The sequence below is a fragment of the Colius striatus genome, chromosome 25 (genome assembly GCF_028858725.1).
Source record: "Colius striatus isolate bColStr4 chromosome 25, bColStr4.1.hap1, whole genome shotgun sequence".
Lineage (NCBI taxonomy): Eukaryota > Metazoa > Chordata > Aves > Coliiformes > Coliidae > Colius > Colius striatus.
This window is the reverse complement of record NC_084783.1, coordinates 1,653,105-1,678,082: the sequence shown is the minus strand read 5'-3', so window position 1 is coordinate 1,678,082 and position 24,978 is coordinate 1,653,105. Positions and strand designations below refer to the sequence as shown.

Sequence of the window (24,978 nt, the reverse complement as noted above, 5' to 3'; positions counted from 1 at the left end):
AGTTGGCTTGTCAGTGGTTAGCGAGGATGTAATAACGTGGAGGCCCCACGGCCGCTGCCCGCGCTGCCTTCTTGTCTGCCGCCAGGCAGCAGGCGCAGGGGATGCTCGAGGGCCCGGGGATCATGGCGCCGGGCGGGCCGCTGCCCTTTGCGCGGTCCCAGGGCTTCTCGTTTCTCGCGTGGGGCCATAAAGCAGGGATGGGCACGGCAGCGCTGGCGGCCGCCTTCCCCGCTGGTCAGAGGGCATCGAGTGGCAGATAACGGGCCGCGGCCTTGTCCCCGCACCACGCCTCGGGCACACGCTGCCTGAGTCACCCATCCCCTCCCTGCGGCCCGGGGGAGCCGGGGGCAAAGCGAGGTGGCTGCAGGGGAGGGGCTCAGCAGCAGGTGGCACGGCTGGTGGGTGTTGGATGGACACCCTTGCCACAGGGTGATGGGGAGGGCTGAATGTGGCAGCCAAAACAGCGTGTTTGGTCGCCTGACAGGTGTGAGGGAAACCGAGGCACGGAGGGACGGGGCTGGCAGGCAGCAGAAGTGTGTCAGCCAGGCCAGTCCTGTGGCCACAGGGAACAGGGGGCCAAGGTTTGTTGTGGAGGAAGCCATAAGCAGTAGAATCCACGTCAGCGTCTTCCGTGGATGTTCTCAACAACCTGTAAAATGTGATTTAATGCTGATAAGGCCCGTCTGAAAAAAAGGAAATTCTCCCCCAAAGTGGGTGAAAGTTCACGGGCAATCACAGGGTTTGGACTTTGCCCAGCAGTCCTGGGCCCCTCCTGCACTGTCAGTGGGGGAGGACAAAAACATTTGGCTAATGAGTTACGGAAGGCAGCAGGTCCGTCCCTGGGGCGGCCCTGCCATCACTCCTCGCCGTCCCCAATCAGGGGTGGGAGATTTTGCAATCAGCAGCGTTATTTTTGTGCAGTTGGAGTTTAAACTTTGCCACTTGGGTCAGGGCACCAGGCAGGAGGAGGAGGAGGAGGTGGCTGAGCTCAGTGTCCACCCTGCTCTACACACCAAGGGAGTTGAGAAGACAGGACACATCCGTGGGAGTGGGATCTCACACAGGTATGTCCTGGCTGTTGGCACTCAAAGGGATCTCTCTACCTGATGGTCCCACAGGGCCCAGGGCTAACTGAAAGGATGGAGGATGAAGGACAGGATGCAATAAAGCCTCTCTCCTCCGTTGACCAGCCAAGCATCATGGTACTGACAACTGTCCCCAAACTTGTCTTGAAGGACACTTAGTGCTCAATAGGTTGGGAGATGGAGTTGGGTGATAGGTTGGATAGAGTGGGTTGAGTAACTGGGTGGTGGGTTGGGTAGTTGGGTGATGAGTTGGTTGATCAATCACTTGACTTGGCCAGTGGGTTGTTTTGTTGGTCAGTCAATCAGCTGGCCAACAGGTTGACTGTTTCTTGATTGGGTTTATTGACTTGGCCGGTCAGTTGGTCAGTTGGTCAACTGTTTGGTCAGGTGATTGGTTAGTTGGGTTGTCAGTTGGCTGAGGGGCAGGTCAGTCAGCCCATTGGTGTTCTCAGCCTGTGGGGTCTTGAGCAGTGCCTGGAATGGCAGTGGCAGAGTGGGGCTGAGTCCCTTCCTCAGGGTTGGCTGGTGGCAGCAGTCTCCACCTCCTCCGCTTGCCACCAAAAATGATTAACCTGATCTTGCAGAGTGGTCACACATAGGACAGGGCTGGACAGGGGAGCTGTCCCAGCCCCCAGGTCTGGGCACTCATCCTGCTCTTGTGCTTGTGGGGCATGGTGAGGCTGGGGCAGCTGACTGCCTGTGGGGAGCCCCTGGCTGTGCAGTTCTCTTGGGGGAAAAATAGAGGATTTGGGAGTTTCATCTGCTGGAAGGAAGTGAGGGAGGTTCCACTGCTGCTCTGAGCCCCTTCATGCCCTCCTGCACACATGCACGTAGGGCTTTGCCAGAGGTGCTCACATGTGCCTGTTGTGTGGCCACACAGCTCTGCCCACGTCTGCCAGTGGGGTCACACATCAGCTGTGCACACATCCACAGCATCGTGTGGGTGTTGATACACTGCCCGTGATCCCACACACATGTATTTGTGCCCAAACACACTCCCTGCTCCCCCTCACCAGCCCCACAATTTGCAGTGTCTGTACAACTTTGAAGAAGGGGGGAGGCACTAGGGGGGAAATCACAGGACTGGATGAGGGACCTGACCCTGCCACTTTGCAGCCATGGCTTCTGGTGTGGGCAGCCGTGACGGCCTCGACCTGCTGGACCTGCTCTTCGATGGGCAGGATGGGATCCTCCGTGGTGTGGAGCTGGGGACGCCGCAGGGTGCGTGGCACGAGGACAGGGTGAGTCCCTGAGGGGCTCGTCCCCAGGTCTGGAAGGAGAGAGCCCCATCTCCACTTTGCCCTGGAGCTGGGACCATCCCATAGTGCTGGGCACTCCATGGTGACAGCTGCCTGTGTCCCCACAGCGTGCCCAGGACAGTGAGGACTTCCTCAGCTCCATCCTGGGCTCCAGGGACTCGGCGTCAGACTCACCCAGCTGGTCCCCGGCCACCAGTGACAGCGGGGTCTCTGAGGACCCCCCCTCTGACCAGCTCGACAGCCCCCCCAGGTGCTGTGATGGGGGTCCCAGCGAGGGGGTCCTGTACCCCTACACCAATACCTGTCAGGCTCTGCCTGTCGCGGGAGGAACTGGGGTCCTGCACCCCGAGGTCTCCATTGACCTGGGTGAGCCATCGGGGAGAGACTGGGCAAAGGACCTGGAAGCACTGAAGGGACTGGGAGACACTGGGGATATTGGGGAGCTGAGAGGGTTGGGAAGTTGAGGTCTCCCAGAGATAGTGAGGAAATTAGGGGGACTGGAGGGAACTGGACAGACTGGGGAGAACTGTGAGGTGTGGAGGACTGAGGGGAGCTGGGAGGAGTGGGCAGGGCTTGGGAAATGTGGTGACCTAGGCAGACTGGTATCAAGAGGCTGGAAGAGGAGGTTTGTGGGGACTGGGAGTGCTGAGGTGGGCTGAGCAGTGCAGGGTGATTGTGGCAGAAGCTGCTGCAGGACCAGGACAGTTTTTGGGGGGACAGAGCCCAGGAGCACTGGACTGGTAGGTGGCAGCAAATCACTATAGCTTTGAGGTCATGGCGGGGGTGAGGGTCCTGCCCTGGGGACAGAGTGGGACACAGGACTGCTGACAGCATCTGTCCTCTGCTCACACAGATATGTGGCACCCCAGCTTCTTCCTGGAGGAAAGCCAGGACCTTCCCATGGTCTCCCCACCCACATCCTGCACTCTAACCGTCAAGGATCTTCTGCTCTCGGGCAGCTCCGATGCTGTGAGTGTCCCCATCCCTATTCCTTTCCTGGACCGTGATCCCCTCCCCATCCCTACACTTGTTCCTTTTCCCACATCCTTTTCCCTTCCTGGACCACAATCCCATCCTCATGCCCTGCTGCCTCTGTGGTCCCTGGGGCCGGGCTGTGGTGCAGGGCCGTCACCTGGCCCCTGGTGCCCCGCAGCAGCAGCCGCCGGCGCCCAGCTCCCTGCTGCGGCAGAGCCAGGGCCACTTCCAGGAGCTGGTGCTGACTGAGGATGAGAAGAAGCTGCTGGCGAAGGAAGGAGTGACCCTGCCCACCCAGCTGCCCCTCACCAAGGTGGGTCTCACCCTGCCTGGGAAGGGTGTGGTGAAGGGGGGCTTTCAGTCCTGGCAGCCCTGACGCCCCCATCCCTTTCCCCCCAGTATGAGGAGCGGGTGCTGAAGAAGATCCGTCGGAAGATCAGGAACAAGCAGTCAGCTCAGGAGAGCCGTAAGAAAAAGAAGGAGTATATCGACGGGCTGGAGAGCCGGTATGGCCCCCAAACCCCTGCTCTGGGCAGGGCTGAGCACCCACCCCTCCCCCAGGCACCCTGAGCGGCACCTGGCTGGCCAGTGCAGGCTGCTTCTTACCAGCCTCCCAAGCTGTTCCTCCTGACCTCGTCATCTTCTCCCTGTCCCCCAGCATGTCAGCGTGCACAGCTCAGAACCAGGAGCTGCAGAGGAAAGTTCTACACCTGGAGAAGCAGAACTCGTAGGTGTTCCTGGGGCAGGATGGGGACAAGGAAGGGCAGGATGGGCTGGGGCTTCTCCCCAGCCAGGGGAACAGGAGTGGGGCAGGCTTGGAGGTACTGATGGGATCTCCCTGTCCCCAGGTCACTCCTGGAACAGCTGAAGAAGCTCCAGGCCCTCGTGGTACAGTCAAGCAACAAGGCAGCACAGACAGGAACCTGCATTGCGGTGTGTGAAGCCCCCAACTTCCCCCCACAACCTCTTGCAGGGAGGGAGGGAGGCTCAGACCCACAGACTTGTTGGCAGGGCTGGATGGAAGGATGGACAGAGGAATGGATGTGTGCCAAGGGAGGGGGATAGATGCTCCAGGGTTGGATGGATGGAAGAAGGGATGGAGGCATGTGAAGACAGACAGGTGGATGGATGGAGGATGAAGGGAGGGAGGGAGGGATGCACACTGCCAGGGGCACATGCCCTGGGAGGGATGGAGAGACACAGCCCTGGTTCAGTCACCATCTCCCTTCCCTGGGAGCCATGTCCCAGAACCTGCCCCCCATCCACTGGCGTGCCTGCTGATGTCCCCACTCTGTCCCCAGGTCCTGCTGCTCTCTTTCACACTCATCGTCTTCCCCTCCATCAGCCCCTTTGCCGCCAGGAAGGCTGAGGCAGATGGTGACTTCAGACCTGTGCGAGGTGAGGGCTGCGCCGGGGCTGCGCCGGGGGCTGGGGCAGTGGGAGCAGGCTCTGTCTGACCCTCCTCCACACTCAGTCTTCTCCAGGTCCCTGCACAACACGGCCGCGTCCCGTGTGGCTTACACACAGCCCCAAGGCGGGGACGAGAGACCCCCGGAGCCACTGTGGCCAGAGCACCCAGGCAAAGCCCCCGAGACCCTGCACGAAGCCTTTGGCAGCCGCACGTTCACCCCACGCCCAGACAAACCCTCCCCCCGGAACAACACGCAGCCGCTGGCCTCAGAGGGGCTGAGCCCTGGGCCTGGGGATGGAGCTGAGGCCGTGCCAGGGGATGGCACAGTGCCTCACCACGGCCTGGCATCGCTGGCCTGGAGTGACACTGCCCACAGCAGGCCCACGGCGCTGGAGCCAGCTGAGGAGCTTTAAGCAGCACACAGGGACCACAGGGGATGGCTCAGCACCTCATCCCCTACACAACAAACCCTTGCGGTGACCTTTCTAGGATCTGCCTCCAGGTGGGGCAGATGCTGGACTCACTTGACTTTGCTTTTATCTGTGAACTGGGAAGATGAGACTGGTTCCCAGTGGCCCTGCTGGGAGGGATGGGCCTGCTCCTGCCCCCCCAGGCACAGCAGGAGCTGTGGAAGGGACACAGGGTCACTTGGGCTGGGGACAGGGGAAGCAGAGGGGCCCTGGGCTGGCTGGCTAGCAATGTGGCAACTGGTGGGTTTTGGGGTGGGTTTGTTTTTGTTTTGCTTTGGGGTTTTTTTTAAGCTTTATTTTAATCTCTAAATACAAGATATTTTGGAACAAAGTCCACTCAGTTTACTTTAATATGGGATGATCCACAAGGTTTCAAAGAACTCTTGGGCTAGGGACACATCAAGCCCAGTTATTATGAGGCAAAAGAGCAGGGACACATGGCAAGCCCCAGGCTGGGGCTGCCCTGGGAGCAGTGGGCACCATCCCACAGCTCCCAGGCCAGGATTTGGCCAGCACCAGTCCCCTTCCACTGCCCAGTGACAGCCTCTGCACCACCAGCACACACGGGACCACCTCTGTGTGGGCAGACAGATCACAGCCAGGAGAGACTGCTCACCCAACCCAGCTTCAGCCAAGGTGGCATCAGGTGTCCCAGTGATCTTGTGTCACTGCCCCACATCCCTGTGCCCCTCCAAGGGCTGCTGGGCCCCATGGCCAGACAGCTCCTCGTGCAGAGAAGGTGCTTGTTCCGTTTCCTTCCCAGGCCAGTGGGTGCAGCTGCCTGAACACACGATTCAAGTGTATTTAATACTCACATAAAAAATGGGACAATGTTGAAGGGTAATAAAAAAAGAGTCGTTAGGAAAAGCGGCACAGACGAGTCTGGACAGACAGGGAACAGTCTGGGTCAGGTGAGGAGAGGCTCCACCTTCATCTTCTTCACCCTTGTCGGCCCCATGTCTGGGCTGGGACACTCCTGCTTCAGACTGTCACGGGGCTCCGCCAGCGCGGTCCCAAGGTCGGGGCACAGCCCACTCGTGCCGTTGTGCTGGGCCACAGGCTCCTCCTTCAGCAGCCCGCAAGCCCCGGGGTCAAATTTGAAGAGCTGTTGGGGCTTGGTGAGCTCAGCACTTTCCACCACCACTGGCCCCGTCCACTCTGGGACCTCCAGCCCCAAATGCTTCATCAGCTTCGTCATGACATCATCGACATAGCCATGGATGCGCAGGTCGGCCTGTCTGTCCTGTGGCAAACAAGGGCAGGAACAGCGTCAGGGGACAAACATCCCCTGCCAAGGAGAGTGTGGGGACAGGGCCTGGGGACTGGCTCTGCTGCCCATGGGCTCCAGGGCTCCTGTCCCCAGCGGGAGAGGAACTGAGCCTGTCTGGCACCGCTCCCCAGCTGCACTGTGGGCTGACAGCGCTCTGGGCAGACATCACACCTTGAAACACAGCCCAGGGACAGGGGCATGGATGCAGAGCCAGGCTAGGGAGCCCAGGACCAAGCAGGACAGGGGAGCTCCAACATCCCAGAAACCCCCAGCTCTGCTTATTCAAAAGACTTCAGACAATTAGGGCACCAAAACCAGGGCTGGGCGTGAACCAAACCCATCTGCCCCGTGGTGAGGTTCTGTGTTATTTCACTGGGCAATAATTCACTGGAGGGTATGTCGGGCTTTGGGCTGGGTTTTTATTCTACTCTTAAGATTCACCTTCCATTTCTAGGTATTTACTGGGAGTCATGGCTTTAAACCCTCCCCAAGGGAAGCCCAGCCTGTTCTCTCACTGAACGAGGCCACTGGGAGGGGACAATGCGCAGGGACTGACCCACGACGGGGTTGAAAAGTGATGTGAGGGGAAAGGAGTGGCACAGAGCAAACTGCTCTGGGCACAGAGCAGCCAGGGTGCTCTCACTCACGTGTTTCGTTGCTTGGAGGTTGACTATGACCAGCTTCCCTCCTCTCTTCTTCGTGATTAGCGGGAGGTTGCCACTGGGTTTGATCTGCAGAGAGGTCCCCAGAGTGATGGAGAGATCAGCTTTCCTGCAGGGAGGAGATAAAACACTCAGGGTAGTGGAAAAAAAAAACCCATGGCTGGTTGGAGGCTGCTTCTCCTGCCTTGGTCCAGGGTGGACTCCACAAACTTCCCAGCCAGGAAGCAAAAACTGTGGCCAGAATTTGCAGTGGTTTCTTGGGGAGAGTGTGCTCTGGGTACAGCCTCGGGGCTGTGAGGCACAAAGCACAGCCAAACAAAACACAAAGCCAGGCAAGGGCAGCCCCAGGGCTGCTGTGGAGTGGGGAAGAGGACAGGAGCCCAGATGGTTGTGTCAGTGGCCTGAAGAGCCCGAGCATGGTACCTGCAGGCTTCATCTGCCAGCGTCAGGTCGCGGTCAGGCAGGGAGTCCTCCCAGTCCAGAATGGTGTCTCTCAGCTTCCCTCTAGGAAACACACACAGGCATCACAGTTTCCACTTGCTAGGCAGGAACAGGCACCAGAGCTGCCCTGGGAGAGGAGACAGTGACCCTGATCCTGTCCCACTCTCCCTCACCCAGCGCTGCAAAGGGATAGAGAATGTCCAGACAAACTGAGGAGACTCACTGGCAGGTGAGGGAAGGCACAGAATTCACCTGCCTATGGGATGTTGTGGCTGGTGCTGCCACACCACCAGAGCCCCAGCTGTTCCACTGTCCCACCAGAGCTGCGATGTGCCTTTCCCTCCCCAGCAGCAGAGCTGAGGCAGCAGAGCTCTGCCCCCAGCCCAGACCCCCAGGAAAAAGGAAAAGCAGCTGGGCTGTGCCCGGTGAGCCTGGCTGAGGAAGCATGAGGGGCACATGGAGCGTGTCTGGATGCCAGATCACCTCAGGGTACCTTCATCTGGAAACACCAACCTGCCCTTCCCTACAGGGGCCGTGTCCCAGTGGAAAGGACTCTCCAGAGCTGCCATCCCACAGCATGACCGCTCAGATTATCAGCGTGGGGACACTCCCCCTACCTGGGCCTTTGGAAATCTCCCCTACACCTTCTGCTTCTTCACTTGAGCTTGGAGGGACCGTTGGTTCAGCCCCACAAAGGTCCTCCTGCCACCCCACACCCCCTGGAGTCCCCAGCAGACGTACCTGCAGGCCCGCAGCCCCCGGGCCTTGGTGACACTGCAGAGCCTGCCCGTCGGCTTCAGCCCCATGCTGCCCACCACCACGTCCCGCACGTACTGCCTGCGGGAGATGCTGCCTGTCAGGGCCCAGCGCGCCAGGAGGAACCCGCTGGGACGTGTCCTCCCTCTCCCCAGCACGATATGCCACACCTCACACCACAGGCCCCACATGGGGAGTGATGGCTCAGAGCCACGGGCAACCACTGGAGCAGCTCAGCCCTTCATGGATCAGTGCCTGCACCTCTAACCAGGCGCTGCCCAGGGCAGCTCTGACCAACAGCCACAGACCAGGATGGAAAACGCCACTTGGAACAACACAGGCACAGAGCCTGCTGCAGGCAGCCCTGCTGGCACATCCACCTTGCAGAGGGTCTCCCCAGACATTGGGCAATTCCTGGAACATCCATTTCCCACCCCTTGATGGGGTTTAGGATCCAGATCCACGTCACGCTGCGCTGGAGACCTGCCAGGCAGACAGTCCCACGGTATCTGCAGGGCCTCCATCCTTCCCCAGGGACACCAACAACGACCCTGCCCCTGACAGCCCTCCCCAGGCTCAGGCCTCACGTACTTGCCGCATTTCACGCACTCTTCCACAAACATGTTCCCGTGGAGCTCAGCCAACTTGTCCCTGTGGGAGAAAGAGGCAGAGGGTGAGCAAGGGGAAGGGTGGAGACCCCTGGGGCAACAGGGGAAAGCTGAACAAACCTCCCTCCTCACCAGAGCCCTGCACCTCAAGGGCTGCCCCGATTTCCAGTTCTGCAGGATCAGACCCACCAGGTGATGTGGAGCAGGAAGAACTTTCTGCTGTGGCCTGGGGACGGTGCCCCAGCACACAGGGTGGGCACTGAGAGGAGTTTGTATTAGTTATAGATGGCTGTATCAGAGGAAGGCAGCAGTGTCAGGCAGGCTCTGGAGGCACTGGGTGCCACAAAGCAACCTGGCTTTGCTGCAGAGAGGCAGCTGGTCCTGCAGAGACTGCTGTAGCACGGGGGCTTCCCTGTGCTGAGCATGGCCATCAAACAGGCACTGGCACAACGGTGACACACTGAGCACAGTGAATTAGAGAGCCCCAACTGAGGCTGACTAAACTTCAGCACCCTCTGAATTATCACCACAACCTCTTCTCTAAATTCAAGCTGGTTCTATCCCTTCCCATACCAGTGCATCCCAGTTGGAGCAGGCAGATGACTTCCAAACCAGCCTTGGAAACCAACCCCCAGCATGAAACGCTTGCACATGAGGCCCCTCTCATCAGGCAGCAAGAGCAGCCCCGTGGGAGCTGCTGGGCAAGGCAGGAGGGAGACACCGTACCGTGGGAATCCTGAACGCACGTGGAGGCCATCCACGTTCTGGCTGACCAGGAATTTCAGGATGCCGACCCTCTGCAGCCCCAGCAGGGCCATGTGAGTCTTGGAGGGCCTGGCATTCTCAAAGGTGGTGTCAAATTTGGGGGAGAGCCCCTTCTCTTCCATAGTCCACACACCATTGGGCCCCCTGCAGAAAAGAGAGAGAAGTGAGAGCTCGGGCAGTGAGAAGACAGTTGGAGAGGCATCACAAATGCAGTGTCAGTGGAGGATGAGCAGGGCACTGCCAAGTGAAGGTCAAGGATCATCAGCAATTTCTGCCTTTGATGCCACCAGAGCGCACGTGGGGCTGCTGTGGGAGGGCTGAACATCCCACGGGTGTGCAAGAGGGACCGGGGTGTTTTCTGCTGGATCCAGGAGCACACAGCAGGGGCTGGGTGGGTTCCCTGCGGCAGTGGCAAACACATGCCAAACTTTACAGGACACAAGCTGTACTCGAAGGAGGTGCCATCCCCAAGGCTTTGCCAGCTGCCCACCGACCTTACCTGAAGTCAGGAATCCCTGAGGCGGTGCTGATTCCAGCCCCTGTGTGAAATACCACGTTGGAAGAGCTCCTGATCAAATCTGCCAGCTCCTGCACCTTCCTCTCCAGCTCCTCTGGTGGGTCAAAAATCTGAGCAGAAGAGACAAACCACCATGGGAATGAAGCGATGCAGGGAGAGCTCCGACATACCTCCTGGCACAAAGAGCCAGTAAACCACAATTCCTTCTTATCCACTAAAGATTTCACAATCCTTCACGACAAAAGTGTTTAATCTGAGAGAAGGAGTTGTATAAACCATCCCACCTAATGCAAACGGGGGTATTTGCTGCTCTGACAGGCAGCTGACATCCCTCACCTCCCCCAGGCTCAGGACAGGGCCCTGCAGGGCCTTGTCCCCTCACCCCAAAAGCTATTTTAAGTGCAGCCGAGGCCGTAGGGCTGGGATCATCACCCCCACATGCCTGGCACAGGCCCCTCACACCCACCCCTTGGGGAACCCCGCTGGGGAATACGAGGGGGAGGGTCCTATATTGGGGCACAAACCAGAGGGACAGCGCCAGGCCTGGGGGGACAGAGCGGGAGCTGCGGGCCTGGAGGGGACAAGGAGGGAGCCACGGGCCGGGCCCAGCGGGGACACGGAGCCGTGAGATGGGCCTGGAGGAAGAACAAAGGAGCCGTGGGGCTGCGGGAGGGCAGGCGCGGGGCTGAGGGGACACGGAGGGAGCCGTCGGGCGGCCCGGGGGACACAAAGGGGACCCTGCGCCGGGCTCCCCACGGCACGCGCCCGCGGGCCCGGTCGCCAGAGAAACCCGCGGGGCCGGAGCAGGCCCCGGGCGGGGCCGAGGGACGCCCCCGCCGCACCGCGCTCACCTCGGGGAGGCCGCACTTGCCCTTGTCCGAGTAGGGCGAGAGCCCGGCCGCGTAATTGACCGCCATGGCGGGCGGCGGCCGCCCGAGCGCGCATCGTTACCGGCCCGCGCGGGCGGAAGCGCGGGGAGGCCGCGGGGGCGGGGCGCGCGCGCGCGGGGCCAGGCGCCGCCGCCGCCATCTTTGTGCCGGGCGGGCGGGGCCGCGGCGGCACCGGGGCGAGTGTGGGCACGGGGCGGGGGAGGCTCAGCGCCACCTCTGCCCTGCTGAGGCCTCAGCTGCAGTGCTGTGGCCAGCTCTGGGCTCCAGAGGGACAGGGAAGTGCTGCAGAGAGGCCAGGGCAGGGACACCGAGACGCTGAGGGGATGGGGCGTGTGTGAGGAGCAAAGGCTGAGACCTGGGGTGCTCCACTGGAGGAGAGGAGCCTGAGCTCAGGGGAGCTCGTGAACACAAGTCTTTGAAAGGTGTCTGTCAAAGGGATGGGGTGACACTTTTTTCTGTAGTGTCCAGGGACAGGACAGAAGCTGAAACACACAAAGTTCCACTTGAACACAAGGAGAAAGTCCTTTGGTGCTGGGGTGAGGGAGCCCTGGCCCAGGCTGCCCAGGGAGGGTGTGGAGGCTCCTGCTCAGGAGGTTTCCAACCCCACCTGGACACGTTCCTGTGCCCCCTGAGCCAGGGGAAGCTGCTGGAGCAGGGGCTGGGGCTGGAGCAGCTCTGCAGGGCCCTTCCAGCCCCAGCACTCAGGGATCCTGTGATTCTGAGATGGGGAGGAGGGCAGAGCGTGCAGCTGGTCCGGGCCCAGCCCTGCCCCTCGCTACCTGCAGCCCCAGACACCCGAGAGGGACGGTGACTGCTGCCCTTAGACCCCCAGCTCCCCTCCAGCCCCACGCTGCCATGCCAGGTACAGGCAGACCCTTTGCAGACAGAGCCGGTCCCCCTGGAGCCCCCCCAGCTGCCCAGCGCTGCCGGCTGTAACCGCAGCCGTGCCGTAACCCAACTCCCTGCCGCCTGCTTCCCCCTGCTCCGGGTGCCGCGGCGAGAGACGGCTGCCAAGGACGGGGCTCTGGGAGCCGCGGGGCTGCGGGTGGCTGAGCTAACAGCGGTGGGGAAGAGACCCCCGAGCACGGCTGTCCCCCATCCGGATGCCACAGGGCTGAGGCTGGAGCTGCCATGAAGAGCCTGAAGGCCAAGTTCAAGAAGGGAGACGTGAGTGCCATCGCCAGGGACATGGGGACGTGGGGAGCTGCCCTGGGATGCCTCAGGTCTCACAGGGACAAGCCCTACGATGTCGCTGGTGACACAAGGACCTCCTCTGAGATGTCCATGGGGACGTGAGGACCTGCCCTGGGATGTCCCAGGTTTCACAGGGACACAGAGACCAGCCCCACAGTGTCCATGGGGACACGGGGACCTGCCCCAGCATGTCCCAGGATTCACAGGGATGTGAGGACATGAGGATCTTCCCCACAATGTCCCCAGTGTCACAGGGACATGGCAGCCTGCCCTGGGACACGGGGTGGCAGCTCAGCATGGGGACAGCAGCCCCATGGAGGTGGGCACTGCTTCCCTGGCTGGTGGGATTGAGCTCCTGGTGTCCCCAGGTGTGGTCCCAGGGCCATGGTTGGGAGCAGGACAGAACATAGGGAGAAAGGCAGCAGCAGGGAGAGGGAAGCAGGTCCCAGGTCCATTCCCTGTTCCCTTCCTGAGGATGGCTGCCAGCTTTCCAGCTGCCACAGCCGGTGGAACCAGCCTGTCAATGCTCCTCAATTATTCAGCACCAGCCTGGCCTGGGGCCACAGGTCCTCGTGCCCAGCACTGTGGGACATGCCCTGGGTGGACGTGTGCACTGGGGGACACATGGACACAGGCTGAAGCCCCTCGTGTGAAGTCTGTGGGGTCTTGCCCTGCTTGGGGTGCTCCGTGCCTCAGTTTCCCCACGCTGCCCTGGACACTGCTGGCAGTGGTGAGAGGGTCCTGCCACCCCTGGGGCTCTTCCAGGGCACCTGCCTGGGGACCCTTTGCGTTTTGGGGTTCCCTGTTTGAGTGGGGTTTGCTGAGCTCCTCTGATGCAGGCAGAGGGTCCAGGGCTGTGGTGGGAGGTAAGTCTGTGCCCACCGGGCAGGGCAGGGGTCCCACGCCTCCCTCCTCGGGGAACAGGATCTGTGTGGCAGGAGCACGCTCATCCCCTTGGTTCGGGGCTGCATTGCTGCCACCCTCCCAGTCCCCCGCTTTAACTGGGACCAGTCTGGGTGCTGGTCTCTGACTGGAACCTCGGTAGCCGCTCCGTGGCGGGGATGCGGGGATGCCCGGAGCTCGGGCTGCCGAGGAGGGAGGGAAGGAGGGAAAGAAGGAGGGACGGAGGGATGGAGGGAGGCGGATCCTGTCTCCCACTGCGGCAGGACCCGGCCCCCGCCCGGGCAGCGATGCTGGACCGAGCCGGGGTCTGGGGTCCACGGCTTGGAGCCCCGTCCAGCCCTCGCCCAGGCGGGGGACAGGGGCTGCATGGCTGCCCGCCACCTCCTCCTCACCACCATGAAGCAGATCTGCCTCTGTGCCGCTGCCTCCTTCGCGGTACGTCCCCGTCCTCCATCTCCGGTCCCCTTTGGTCACGTCCTCCGGGGTGAGCCGTGCCACCCCCACCCCACCCGGGCCCCCTCCGTCCCCCCGGGGCTCGCCGTGTCCTCTCCAACCTGCTTTGTCCTTGCACGACAGGGGTTTGGTGGGGGGGGGGGGGAGAGCGGGCACCACCCTTCCAGTTTGCCCAGTAACCCCGGGAGACTGGTTTATCCCCACCCCTGGACGGGGTTCCCTGGCCCCACACGGCTGGAGGGGCTGTCGGGGGCACCTCGGGGGCACAGTGTCGCAGGTGCCGTGTCTGGCCCGGGGCCCTGGGCTGGCGAGGGGCAGGATCCAGCTCCCAAAATGGGACATGCATTTCCTGCCGCCGGTGTGCCAGCGGGGGCTGTGGGGTGAACCCAGAGCTTCCCACTGGCCCTGTCCCGCTGTGGGACGCTCCCCTGGCATGGGGAACCCCCATCCAGCCCCTGCCCTGCACAGGGGTGGGCACGGCGTCGCGCCCCATCTATCCTGGAGAGGCTGGAGCCATCCCGGGGGAGCTGCTCTGCGCTCGCTCTGGCTTTGTCCCTTCCTCACCGGGGAGCAAAGGGGGGCTGGGAATGGGCTCGGTGGGGAGCCCTGGCTGAGAATGGGGTGCAGGGCGCTGACTTGGGGGTGCTGGCTGTGTTTGTTTAGCAGGGAGGTCATTGGGGTGGCTGGTGCAAACCCCGGGGCAGGGGCAACCAGGCAGTGATGGCTCGCTCCCATATCCCAGCTCACAGCCTGGCCCCTCTGCTGCTGAACTGGGGCAGCTCTGTAAGGCTCCTGGTGTGTGAGCTGCAAACTGGGGAGGGCTGAAGAGAACCCAGCTAACCCCCCCACTACCTGGAGACCAGACACCACTGCACCTTGCGAGGGGAAATGGCCCAGAGGGGACAGAGATGGGTGGGCGATCGCATGAGGAAGATGAAGATGGGTCCCTGAGCTCAGCCCAGCACCCTGCCTGTCGCTGGGGGTGGCAGACCCACCTCAGCCTGCTCTTGGCTTCATTGCAGAGCCAGGACTGGACCAAGAACGATGAGAAGCTCCTGCAAGCCGTGGACTACAACGATGCCGGGAGGGTGACGTCGCTCCTGGTTCGCAAGGGCCTGGTCCCCACCAAGCTGGACTCGGAGGGCAAATCCGCGTGAGTGCTGACCTGTGTGTGGGGGACACGGGGCTGGTGGCCAAGGACACGGGTCCCACAGCCCCTGCTCGTGCTGCAGGTTCCACCTGGCTGCCACACGGGGCAATGTGGACTGCCTGGAAGCCATGCTGGCTCACGGCGTGGATGCCATGACCAAGGACAGCTCGGGTGAGGCCATGGCCACCACGTGCCCTTGGCTAATGCCGTGCTCCAGATGGGGCCACCAGTGCTCCCTGGTTGTCCCCACCCTCATGGTGGGGTTTGAGGCTGTGGGGACACAGGGGACAGCCACACCTGAGCTCTAAATTGTCCCGGTGCAAGCTGGGCACACAAGCACTGACCCGTGGTATTCCTGGGGATGTCCCCTTCCTATTCAGCCCCAGTCCAGCAGATCCCATCTGTCCCCCAGCCCGTCCCCTCTGCCACAGAGCCCTTGTCTGATCTGTCCCTCTGACCTGTCTGTCTGTCCCTCTGCCCAGGTTACACCGCCCTGCACTTGGCCTCCAAGCACGGCCACCCGCAGTGCGTCAGCAAACTGCTGCAGGTACCGGGGCTGGGAAGCAGGGAGGGAGGGAAGGAGGGAAGGTGCTGTGCCAGCGAGGTGTCCTCCCTGACCTTGAACTCCCTTCCCTCACCGGTGATGAGGGCTGGCACAGTGGCTCCCGGTGCTGCCCAGCACCTGCTCAGCCCTCCACCATGCCAAGCAGTCTGTCTGTGTGTCCCCCTGTGACCCAGGCTCTCTCCCTCAGGCCTCCTGTCCTGTGGACGTGGCTGATGGCAGCGGCCGAACAGCTCTGCACCACGCAGGTGAGTGGGGACAGTGCCAGCCCCGTCCTGCTCGTGTCCCTGTGGGAGGCAGAGCCCTCAGCCTCTGTCCTTCCCCGCAGCGGTCAGCGGCTGCATCTCGTGCTCAGAGATCCTCTGTGATTTCAAGGCTCCCTTGAACATCAAGGACAAGGTGAGATCTCTCTGCTCCTCACCCTGCCAGGCTGTGCCAGGCTGGGGCTGCCTCTGAAGCGCAGCAGCCCCTGGGGTGGAACACAGCAGGGCTCAAAGCACACCGGCAAGCGGGACGTGGAAACTGGGGAGATAAAGGGGAGCAAGGTGCCCCTTGGGGACATCTGAGCCTTGTCTGCACATCCTCACCCAATCTGAGCCTTGTCTTCACATCCCCACCCAACCTGACCCTCCCAGGATGGCTCCACACCGCTGATCCTCGCTGCCAAGATGAGCCACTCGGAGCTGTGCCGGTACCTGCTGCACCGCGGCGCGGCTGTCAACAGCCGGGACCTGCAGGGGAGGTGAGTCTGTGCTGCTGGGGCCTGGGGATGGATGGGGAGATGTGGAGGGAGCGAGACCTCTCACCTCTGCTCCCACTGCTCTGCTCAGGACAGCCCTGATGCTGGCCTGTGAGAACGGCAGCGTGGAGACCGTGGAGGTGCTGGTCAACGGCGGTGCCCGGGTGGCTGTGGTGGACTCCACAGGCCACGATGCTGCTCACTACAGCCTGGCCACAGGCAATGCTCTCATCCAGCACTTCCTGCAAGAGGCTGCTCAGCGCCGGTCCTGGGCCAGTGGTGAGGCAGCTGTGCTACCCTTGTGCTCCTTGTCTGCAGGGGATGGACCCATGGGGGTTGGTTTCATGCTGCAGGGTGCTGTGGGGCTGGCTGGAGGAGGCTGGGCAAGGCTGGGGATACAGAATCCCTGAATAGTGGGGACTGGAAGGGCCCTGCAGAGCTGCTCCAGCCCCAGCCCCTGCTCAAGCAGGTTCCCCTGGCTCAGGGGGCACAGGAACGTGTCCAGGTGGGGTTGGAAACCTCCTGAGAAGGAGCCTCCACACCCTCCCTGGGCAGCCTGGGCCAGGGCTCCCTCCCCTCAGCACCAAAGGACTTGCTCCTCCTGTGCCAGGGGCACTGCCACTGGCCAGCCTGTGCCTGTTACCCCTCGTCCCTCTTCCTCACACACTGGAGGTGCCTTTGCCCATGCTGTCACCAGCCCAGGGCTGTGGGGTGGTGCTGAGCCTTGTCTGCCTCAGGTTCTTCCCCTGCTCACACACACATTTGCAAGGCAGGGGGATAAAGGCACATGTGTGTCAGTGTCTGTCTCTGTGTGCCTGGGTGCACGTGTGTGCATCCCTGCAGTCACATGCCCAAGCATGTCCCCATACCTGTCCCCTTGCACACAGACCTGTCCCCTGCCCTTGCAACCCCAGGAGACCCTAAATCTCCCCAATTTCTCTTCCCTTCTGCTCTGCCCCACAGAAGAGGAATCAGTTGAGCAGATGTCCCAGGTAAAGGGATGTTGCCTGGCTGCCCACCCTGGGCTGGCCTGGCCCCAGCCCCCGGGCCCCCAAGAACCCTGGGGCTCTCCAAGGTGGCTGATGGATCCAGCAGGATGGAGGCTGTTTTATATGTGACGTCCCCTCTGCCTTGGTGTCCCTGCAGACGTCTTCACCCAGCCAGTCATCTGTCAGGGAGAAGAGCAGCACTCCAAGGAAGAGAAAGGCCCCTCTGCCTCCCCTGGGCCTCCCCAACCAGGTGAGAGAGGGGTCCCTCAGCTCCACATCTGGCTTGGCAGGCCCTGGGTAGCTGAACCATGGTTGGCTCAGGCTTCAGCTGAGCAGAGGTGATGCTCCTGGGCTGGCCTGAGCTGCAGTGAAGCTTCATCCCCTCTCCCAGGGTGCCTGCAGCACCCCAAGCTGCTTGCTTTCCACCCCATGGGCCCAAAACACTCCTCACCCAAGGGCCTGTGCTGGTGCTGGGGTGTGCTGGTGCTGGGGTGTGCTGGTGCTGGGGAGTGCTGGTGCTGGGGTGTGCTGGTGCTGGGGGGTGCTGGTGCTGGGGTGTGCTGGTGCTGGGGGATGCTGGTGCTGGGGTGTGCTGGTGCTGGGGGGTGCTGGTGCTGGGGGGTGCTGGTGCTGGGGGATGCTGGTGCTGGGGTGTGCATGCCCTGCCAGAGCCTTTCCTTCTCTCTGGTGTCAAAAAGCACCCCACATACCCCGGAGTGTGGCTCACTCGTGGGGGTACGTGTGCCTGGCTGGGCTCAGCCTGCCCCAGCCCCCTGGTGAGGATGGGTTGAGGGGGCTGCCAGCAGGGAGGGCACAGCAGTGCCCAGCACTGAGGTTTGGCAGCAGGAGGACCGTGATGCCTACGAGGAGATCGTGCGGCTGCGGCAGGAGAGGGCACAGTTCCTGCAGAAGATCCGGGGCCTGGAGCAGCAGGAGAAGCAGAGACGGGAGGTACCGGCGGGCACCAGGCGCGTGGGGAGGTGCCACCGTGTCCCTGGGGGGCAGAGGGGAGGGGAGGCACGGGCACAGCATTCATCCCTCCCCGTTTCCTCTCTGTCCTGCTAGCGGGCAGAGCTGGACGAGGGCTCCCTGCGCTCCATGGAGAAGCAGGTGAGGGCAGTGGGGAGCGGCCTCGGCTCCCTGGGGTGCTGGGGGATGCTGTGGGACTGTGCTGGGGGCGAAGGGCTCTCCACGCCCACGTCCTGCCCCACAGATCCAGGAGCTGGAGGAGAAGCTGGTGGTGCGGGACGGTGAGAAGGAGAGGCTGGGCAAGGAGGTGGAGGCTCTGCGAAGCCGCTTGTCCTCGCTGGAGGTGTGTTGTGGGGGTGGCAGCGGGCAGTGCCAGGGGCTGAGCCGTGCAGGGGGTGACTGTGCCTCTGCACCCCCAGAACGAGAAGGAGAACACGAGCTACGACATTGAGACGCTGCAGGACGAGGAGGGAGATCCACTGGAGTTCCCAGGTAGGGCACTGCCCGGCTCCCAAGGGCCCTGCGGGGCTGGGATGTGCGTGGGCTGGGCACTGGAGAGCCTGTGTCCCGCAGGGGCAGAGCTGCTGCTCTCCAAGAAGACGTTGAGCCCCTCGGCTGAGGAGCTGCTGGCCACGCTGCAGGGGCAGGTTCAGTCCCTCACCATGCAGAACAAGGAGCTGAGGGAGAAAATACAGGCAAGTCCCCCCCTGTCTGTCCCTCCCTGCCTTTTTCCTCTGGTGGCTTCACTGTCTCACAGAGTCCCTGAGTGGTGGGGCTGGAAGGGCCCTGCAGAGCTGCTCCAGCCCCAGCCCCTGCTCCAGCAGCTTCCCCTGGCTCAGGGGGCACAGGAACGTGTCCAGGTGGGGTTGGAAACCTCCTGAGCAGGAGCCTCCACACCCTCCCTGGGCAGCCTGGGCCAGGGCTCCCTCAGCTCAGCACCAAAGGACTTGCTCCTCCTGTGCCAGGGGCACTGCCTGTGTGCCAGCCTCTGCCCCTTACCCCTTGTCCTGCCACTGGCCACCACACACTGGCCCCATCCTCCTGACACCCACCCTGCAGGGACTTACACGTGTTGATGATGTGAAAACCTCGGCAGGTGCTGGAGAACTACGAGCGAGACGAGAGCAGCCCGTCCGTCCCCGGGGCCGTGGTGCCCGTCAGCCTCTACAACGCCCTGCAGCGGGAGCTGGAGCAGCTGCGCGGCACGGCCGTGGGGGCCGGGGGGCAGCCGGGGCGGCAGGACGCTGCCTCGGAGCACACCGGGACGGGCGGCGCGGCACAGCCACCTGCCGAGGAGCCGGCCCGGAGCCGGGGCGAGCCGCCGGAGCCGCGGGCGCCGAGCTGCTCCTCGGAGGCCGGTGCGGAGCTGGCGGAGGCGCGGGCGGCCCTGCGGCAGGCGCGGGCGGCGCTGGAGGAGCGGGAGCGGCGGCTGAAGGAGCTGCAGGCCCGCGTGGACGCCGTGGAGGCCGCGGCCTCGCCAGAGGAGGCATCGAGGGAGAAGGAGGCCTTGCTGGCGCGCTGCGGCCGGGCCGAGGCTGAGGCCGAGGCGCTGCGGCGGGAGCTGGAGGCCAAGGCGCCGGCCCGGCCGGCGGCCGGCGGCCCCGAGGCAGAGCCGGTGGCGCTGGAGCGACGGGTGTCGGAGCTGGCGCGGCAGCACGAGGAGGCGACGGCCCAGCTGGGGAAGCTGCGCGAGACGCTGGGGCGCAGGGAGGCCGAGCTGGGCGGCCTGAGGGAGCAGCTGGCCGCGCGGCCCGTGAGCCGGCGGGAGCACGACGAGGCCCTGGCGCGGCTGCGGCAGGCGACGGCGGAGGCCGAGGGCCGAGTGCCGCGGGACGAGCACGCCCGGGCCGTGGCGGCGCTGGAGGAGCAGGCGCGGGCGCTGCGGGAGCGGGCGGCCGAGCTGGAGGCGGCGGCCGAGGCCAAGGGGCGCGAGGCCGCCCGGCTGCAGGCCGAGCTGGCCACGGCCGTGCCGCGGGGAGAGCACGAGGCGGCGCAGGACGGGCTGCGGGCCGAGGCGGCGGCGCTGGCGCAGCGGCTGGCCGAGCTGTCGCGGCGGCACGAGAAGACGTGCGAGGAGGTGTTCCGGGTGCAGCGGCAGGCGCTGTTCATGAAGAGCGAGCGGCAGGCGGCCGAGGAGCGACTGGCGGCCGCGCAGAAGCAGCTGGAGGAGGCGCGCGACGAGGCGCGGAAGCTGCGGGAGCTGCACGGCCACGCCGAGGACTCGGCACGGCTCGTCAGGGAGAGGGACAGGAAGGTGGGGGACAGGGACGAGGTGTGGGAGGGGTTGGCCCAGGGCTCAGGGGGTGACCCCAGGGAGCCGGAGCTGAGGGGTCTCTGTAACCTCTGTGTGCAGATCACTGAGCTGTCTAAGGAGGTCTTCAGGCTGAAGGAAGCCCTGCACGCCCTCCCCGACTCCCGGGGAGCACCACAGGCAGCCCCCAACACAGCCACGCTCCAGGCCAGGATCCAGGCACTGCAGGAGAAGCTGGAGGTGGGTGCTGGGCGAGGGGCAGAGTGTCGTGGCTGTTGCCTGCTGGGCTCTGGGCTTCCCCAAGCCCCCTGGCTCGCTCTCTCGCAGGAGACAGAGCTGCGCCACGGCAAGGTGGTGACGCTGTACCGCCGGCACCTGCTCTGCGCCGTGCAGGTGAGGTGGGGATGTGGCTGGGGAGGGGGAACTGGAGACACCAGTGTGGGGAGCTGGGCCACTGGGCGGCCCCACAGCGGCTCCTGTGAGAGGCAGCAAGGGGCTGGATGCACCATGGGGTGCTTGGGCCACTCACAGAGACTCCCTGATGTCCCCTTTGATGTCACCACTGCTCTCTTCTCCACCCCAGGGCCACATGGACGAGGATGTCCAGAAACTCCTCTGCCAGATCCTGAGGATGCAGCAGCTGCAGGAGCAGGGCAGATGAGCCCCTGCCAGTGCAGCAGTGCCACAGGGGTCAGGGCATGGCCAGTGACATGGCCAGACACGGGCCAGGCCTGCGATCGCACCCTTTGTGCCCCTTTGCTTCAGGGCAGCACCCTGTCACTGGCACCCACCGCCTACCCGGCCCTGGGGGGCTGTGGCAGCCTCCCACTCCCCCCCTGCACCCCAACACAGCAGCAATAAAGTATTTATACTCACACCAACGGGGTGATTCATCTCAGGGGGGCTCACGGGCACAGGGGGCTGTGAGGGGGGTGGCAGAGCTGGGGACAGTAGGGGGTCGGTGCCTCCAGCCCCCGTGTCCTCAGACAGGAGCGGGTGACTGTGAAGGGAGAGGGGTGATGGCACAGCAAGGGTTGAAATCCTCTTGGCCAGAGTTTGAATCCACCTTCGTGCCTGAGGCAGGATCCCCGTGGGGGGGTCCCTGGAGCCAGGCTGGCGGCGGGTCCCCGCTGGGGACGGCGCTTCCTGCCGAGGAAATGGGCTGAGGCCGCCGGGGCTGCGGCTTCCCGCGTCCCACAGATGTCCGGCCCTGCTGCGGTGAGTGTGACGGGGAACACGGCTCCCCGTGGGGCTGGGGGGTTAGGGCTGGCCCCATGGCGTCTGGCTGGGGGGTTCTCTGTGACACAGGGTGAGCCAGGCACGTCCCCTTCCCCGGCAGGTTCTGTCCCCGGGGCTGAGCCACCCACGGCCAGGGTGGGGGGTGATAAGGGCAGGATCCGTCCTGGTGGTGCTGGGCTTGGTCACAGGGGGATCTCGGCCCCCAGGCTGGGTTTTGGGGGGTTATCTGTGAGGGACAGTCCCTCCCCAGGTGCCCTGGGAGGTGGGGGCCACCCTCCGAGCCCTTCCCTGGTTGAGGCCCAGAGTGACCTGACACCCTGAGTGGCACAGCGTGGCAGGGGTGGCTGCGGGTCCCTGTGGCAAACCCTGCTCATACAGGGTGTTTTCATCCCCACCTCCACCCCTCCTCCTTCCCGACAGCAGGATCTGGCCACTGCAGCGAGAAAACAACCCCTGTCCCCAGGGCATGCAGCAAGGCCAGAAGGGAAACTGAGGCACAGCACTGCAGGGTGGCCCAGAGATGAATCCTCAGTGTTAGGGTGATGTCACCTGGGGTCCTGTGGCCACAGTGTCCCTCCTGTCCCCTGCCCTGGGGTTTGATCATCCTGCCTGTCCTCACAGGTCCCTGGAACCAGGCAGCTCCACGGAGTTCCCTGACATGAAGTGGCTTTGGGTGGTGGCTTTTGTGGCACCCATCTGCGCTGCTCCCTACAACACCACGGCAGGTGGCACTGGGGATGGAGGTACAGGCGGACAGGGACAAGGGGGACACAGGTGTGGGGGCTTGTGAGGTGGAGGGGGGTGGAGCTATGGGGTTGTGATGGAGGTTGGGGGCAGTGGGGAGGGCTGAGGACAGCTGAGCTGGAGGCAAGAGGTGTGGGGACATGGGCAACTGGCAGTGGAGGTACCAGGGCTCTGGGGTGGACGTATGGGAGGATTTGAGGGTATTGGAGATCAGAGAATTGGGCAGATTGGGGGTGCTGTGGATGAAGGGAGCAGGGATGGAGGTACAGGGACACTGAGGGGACTAAGGACAGAGTTACAGGGCATCTAAGGAGAGAAGTGGAGGGACACGGGCAGGATTGGCAGCTTGGGGGGGCTGGTGACCACTGTGGCGTGTCCCCTGGGCTGCCCTGGGCTGGGGCAGGGGGGACACAGGGCGCTTGTGCCAGGAGGTGCAGCCCATGCCCCCTGTCCCCCAGGCCCCTGTGCCCTGCAGCACGGCGCCCTGGGCACCCCGGTGCTGCTGCGCTGCCCGGCTGCTGCGGGGGAATCGGCCGAGTGGCGCCGGGGAGGGACCGTCCTGGGCACGTATCCTGCCCCGGGGCTGGCCCTCCCCAATGCCAGCCTGGCCCACGAGGGCCACTACAGCTGCCACCACCCTGCCACTGGAGAGACCTGGGGCACTGTCTGCCTGCAGCTCGGCTGTGAGTGACCCCAGCCCGCCCCGCTGGCCCTTGCTGCAGGCTGGGGGTCTCCTGGGGGGGGCTGGCAGTGGGGTGACGACTGTTCCCTGCCCCAGATCCACCCCCGCTGCCCGCTGTGGAGTGCTGGGCCATCAGCTACCCGCAGGCAGTGAACTGCTCCTGGGTCCTGGCCCCTGACCCACTGCTGGACACTGACTTTGTGGCCACATACAGGTCAGTGTCGGGTGCCCCAAGTCCTGCATGAGCCCCCCTCCCCGTGCCCGTGGCACATGGGGGGCTGCAGGCAGCACAGCCCCTCGCCCAGCTGCCCCCTGCCACCCCCAGGCACGGCTCGTGGGAGGCCTCAGAGCAGGGGGAGTGTGTGCGCACGGGGCCGTGGAGCTGCTCCTTCGGGGACCTGCAGATGTTCTCCCTCACGCCCTACGTGCTGAATGTGACGGCCACAAACGCGCTGGGCACCGCCTCCAGGCTCCTGCCCTTCCTCCTGGAGAACATCAGTGAGTGGCTGCCCCGGGGTCCCCTCACACATAACCCCCCACTGCCCAAGCAGCGTGCCTGGGTTGGAATCCAACCGTGGGGCTTCTTCCTCTGGGCCTTTCCTCCCTTGGTTTGCTCATCTCCCTGGGCTGTGGGAACACCAGTGCAACGATTTGCTGGGTCTCAGCCCGGATTGCACAGCTCAGGACGCGGCTTCACCGGCCCCAGTGGTCCCGTGACACATCCCCCAGCTGGCACCTCACACTTGCCTTGTGTCTCCCTGCTGGGTTAGTAAAGCCAGACCCTCCCGAGGACCTGAAGGTCTCACCCATCCCTGAGGAGACCACGGAGCTGCTGCTGGAGTGGAGCCCCCCAGGGTCGTGGCCCTTCCCGGAGTACTTCCCGCTGAAGTACTACATCCGCTACGGCTGGGAGGGCTCAGTCACCACGGTACCGTCACCTTCCCACGCAGGGGACACGGCTGAGGGCTGCAGGGCCCAGCCAGGCTGTGCCCTCCTCCCCCAGCCCACGGGTGCCCCTGACCCCGCTGTACCCCCAGATCGGGCCCTACGAGCAGACCTCGTACACGCTGACGGGACTCCGACCCGGGACCCTCCACCACGTCCAGGTGGCCGCCAAGGACTCCACAGACTCGGGGGAGTTCAGCGTCTGGAGCCCACCGGCCTCGGGGATGCCCTGGATGGAGCCCTGACAGCCCTGCCCCATCCTGCTCCCCCCCTCACGCCATGAGGAACCCACAGCCCCCACCAGCCTGGAGCCACCAGCGCTGGAGCCACCCACCAGAAACAGGCAATAAACCGGCTTGAGGCTCATCTCCCCGGACTGCTCTGGTGATGTTCCCCACGCAGCAGCTGAGCTGCCCCTGGGTCGGTCCCTTTGCTGCCGTGAGGCAGAGGGAGGGCACCGGCTCCCACCGACCTGCATCACCTCAGCCCGTCCCTACGGCCCAGGCCGGGCGCTGGGGAGGGTCCACACGGGATCCTTGACTCCCCTCGCAAGGCTTTGGTGGGTCTTTGTGGCTTCAGCAGGTGCCTGTCACTCCGCCATGGCGCAGATTTGTCCCCCTCAGGCCTGTACAGGCCCCGTGGCCCCTCTCCGGGGTCTCTCGGTCGCCCCGCGGCTCCCTCTGACCCCTGCGGCGACCTCGCGGGCTCCCACCTTCACCCCGGACCCGCCTTTCCCTTTGACGGACAGCTGCGGTAGCCAATAGTAGGCGAGGATCCGCCGGGCGGCGGCCCTTCCCACCAATGAGCGGCCGCGGGGGGCGGGGCTGTTTGCGGAGGGAGGCGTGTGGCCATGGCGGGTCCCCAGTCACCGTGGGGAGGCGTCTGCGGGGGGTCTCTAAGGGCGGTGGGTCCTGTGACGGCCGCAGGTGCCCCGCAGGCCCCGTCCCCACGCGCGGGGTCTCGGGGCGTTGTGTCCCCACGCGCGGGGGTCTCGGTGCGGTGTGTCCCCACGCGCGGGGATCTCGGGGCGTTGTGTCCCCGCAGGCCCC

General features: G+C 63.9%; 4 protein-coding genes across 7 annotated transcripts; 3 read left to right on the top strand and 1 right to left on the bottom strand.

Moving 5' to 3' along the window:
- The first annotated feature begins 827 nt into the window (after positions 1-827).
- CREB3L3 (cAMP responsive element binding protein 3 like 3) lies at positions 828-5,473 on the top strand. Of its 4 annotated transcripts, none has more exons than XM_062015046.1 (10): positions 828-1,064; positions 2,202-2,326; positions 2,452-2,710; positions 3,198-3,313; positions 3,468-3,632; positions 3,719-3,825; positions 3,978-4,046; positions 4,168-4,252; positions 4,621-4,717; positions 4,794-5,473. In XM_062015046.1, the coding sequence occupies exons 2-10, from the start codon at positions 2,204-2,206 to the stop codon at positions 5,141-5,143; spliced, it is 1,371 nt and encodes a 456-aa protein (XP_061871030.1). In that variant the 5' UTR covers positions 828-1,064; positions 2,202-2,203; the 3' UTR covers positions 5,144-5,473. The 4 variants fall into 4 exon arrangements, with proteins under 4 accessions (XP_061871030.1, XP_061871029.1, XP_061871028.1 ...); XM_062015045.1 differs by having other exon boundaries at positions 978-1,202; positions 3,501-3,632; XM_062015044.1 differs by having other exon boundaries at positions 978-1,202; positions 3,498-3,632.
- Positions 5,474-5,532: 59 nt separating this feature from the next.
- SIRT6 (sirtuin 6) lies at positions 5,533-11,190 on the bottom strand. The gene is made up of 8 exons (XM_062015047.1): positions 11,071-11,190; positions 10,202-10,329; positions 9,664-9,846; positions 8,921-8,980; positions 8,315-8,410; positions 7,556-7,636; positions 7,118-7,241; positions 5,533-6,443 (listed from the first exon to the last, which is right to left on the bottom strand). The coding sequence occupies exons 1-8, from the start codon at positions 11,134-11,136 to the stop codon at positions 6,108-6,110; spliced, it is 1,074 nt and encodes a 357-aa protein (XP_061871031.1). The 5' UTR covers positions 11,137-11,190; the 3' UTR covers positions 5,533-6,107.
- A 2,311-nt stretch (positions 11,191-13,501) lies between these two features.
- On the top strand, positions 13,502-21,170 carry ANKRD24 (ankyrin repeat domain 24). The gene is made up of 19 exons (XM_062014954.1): positions 13,502-13,641; positions 14,682-14,812; positions 14,892-14,980; positions 15,292-15,356; positions 15,562-15,619; positions 15,700-15,770; positions 16,007-16,113; positions 16,202-16,389; positions 17,074-17,102; positions 17,257-17,349; positions 17,946-18,050; positions 18,165-18,209; positions 18,313-18,411; positions 18,488-18,560; positions 18,642-18,763; positions 19,165-20,322; positions 20,422-20,559; positions 20,647-20,712; positions 20,903-21,170. The coding sequence occupies exons 1-19, from the start codon at positions 13,573-13,575 to the stop codon at positions 20,978-20,980; spliced, it is 2,784 nt and encodes a 927-aa protein (XP_061870938.1). The 5' UTR covers positions 13,502-13,572; the 3' UTR covers positions 20,981-21,170.
- A 305-nt stretch (positions 21,171-21,475) lies between these two features.
- Positions 21,476-24,295, top strand: EBI3 (Epstein-Barr virus induced 3). The gene is made up of 7 exons (XM_062015025.1): positions 21,476-21,537; positions 22,180-22,301; positions 22,761-22,985; positions 23,081-23,198; positions 23,310-23,482; positions 23,755-23,912; positions 24,022-24,295. The coding sequence occupies exons 2-7, from the start codon at positions 22,217-22,219 to the stop codon at positions 24,172-24,174; spliced, it is 912 nt and encodes a 303-aa protein (XP_061871009.1). The 5' UTR covers positions 21,476-21,537; positions 22,180-22,216; the 3' UTR covers positions 24,175-24,295.
- The last annotated feature ends 683 nt before the right edge of the window (positions 24,296-24,978 follow it).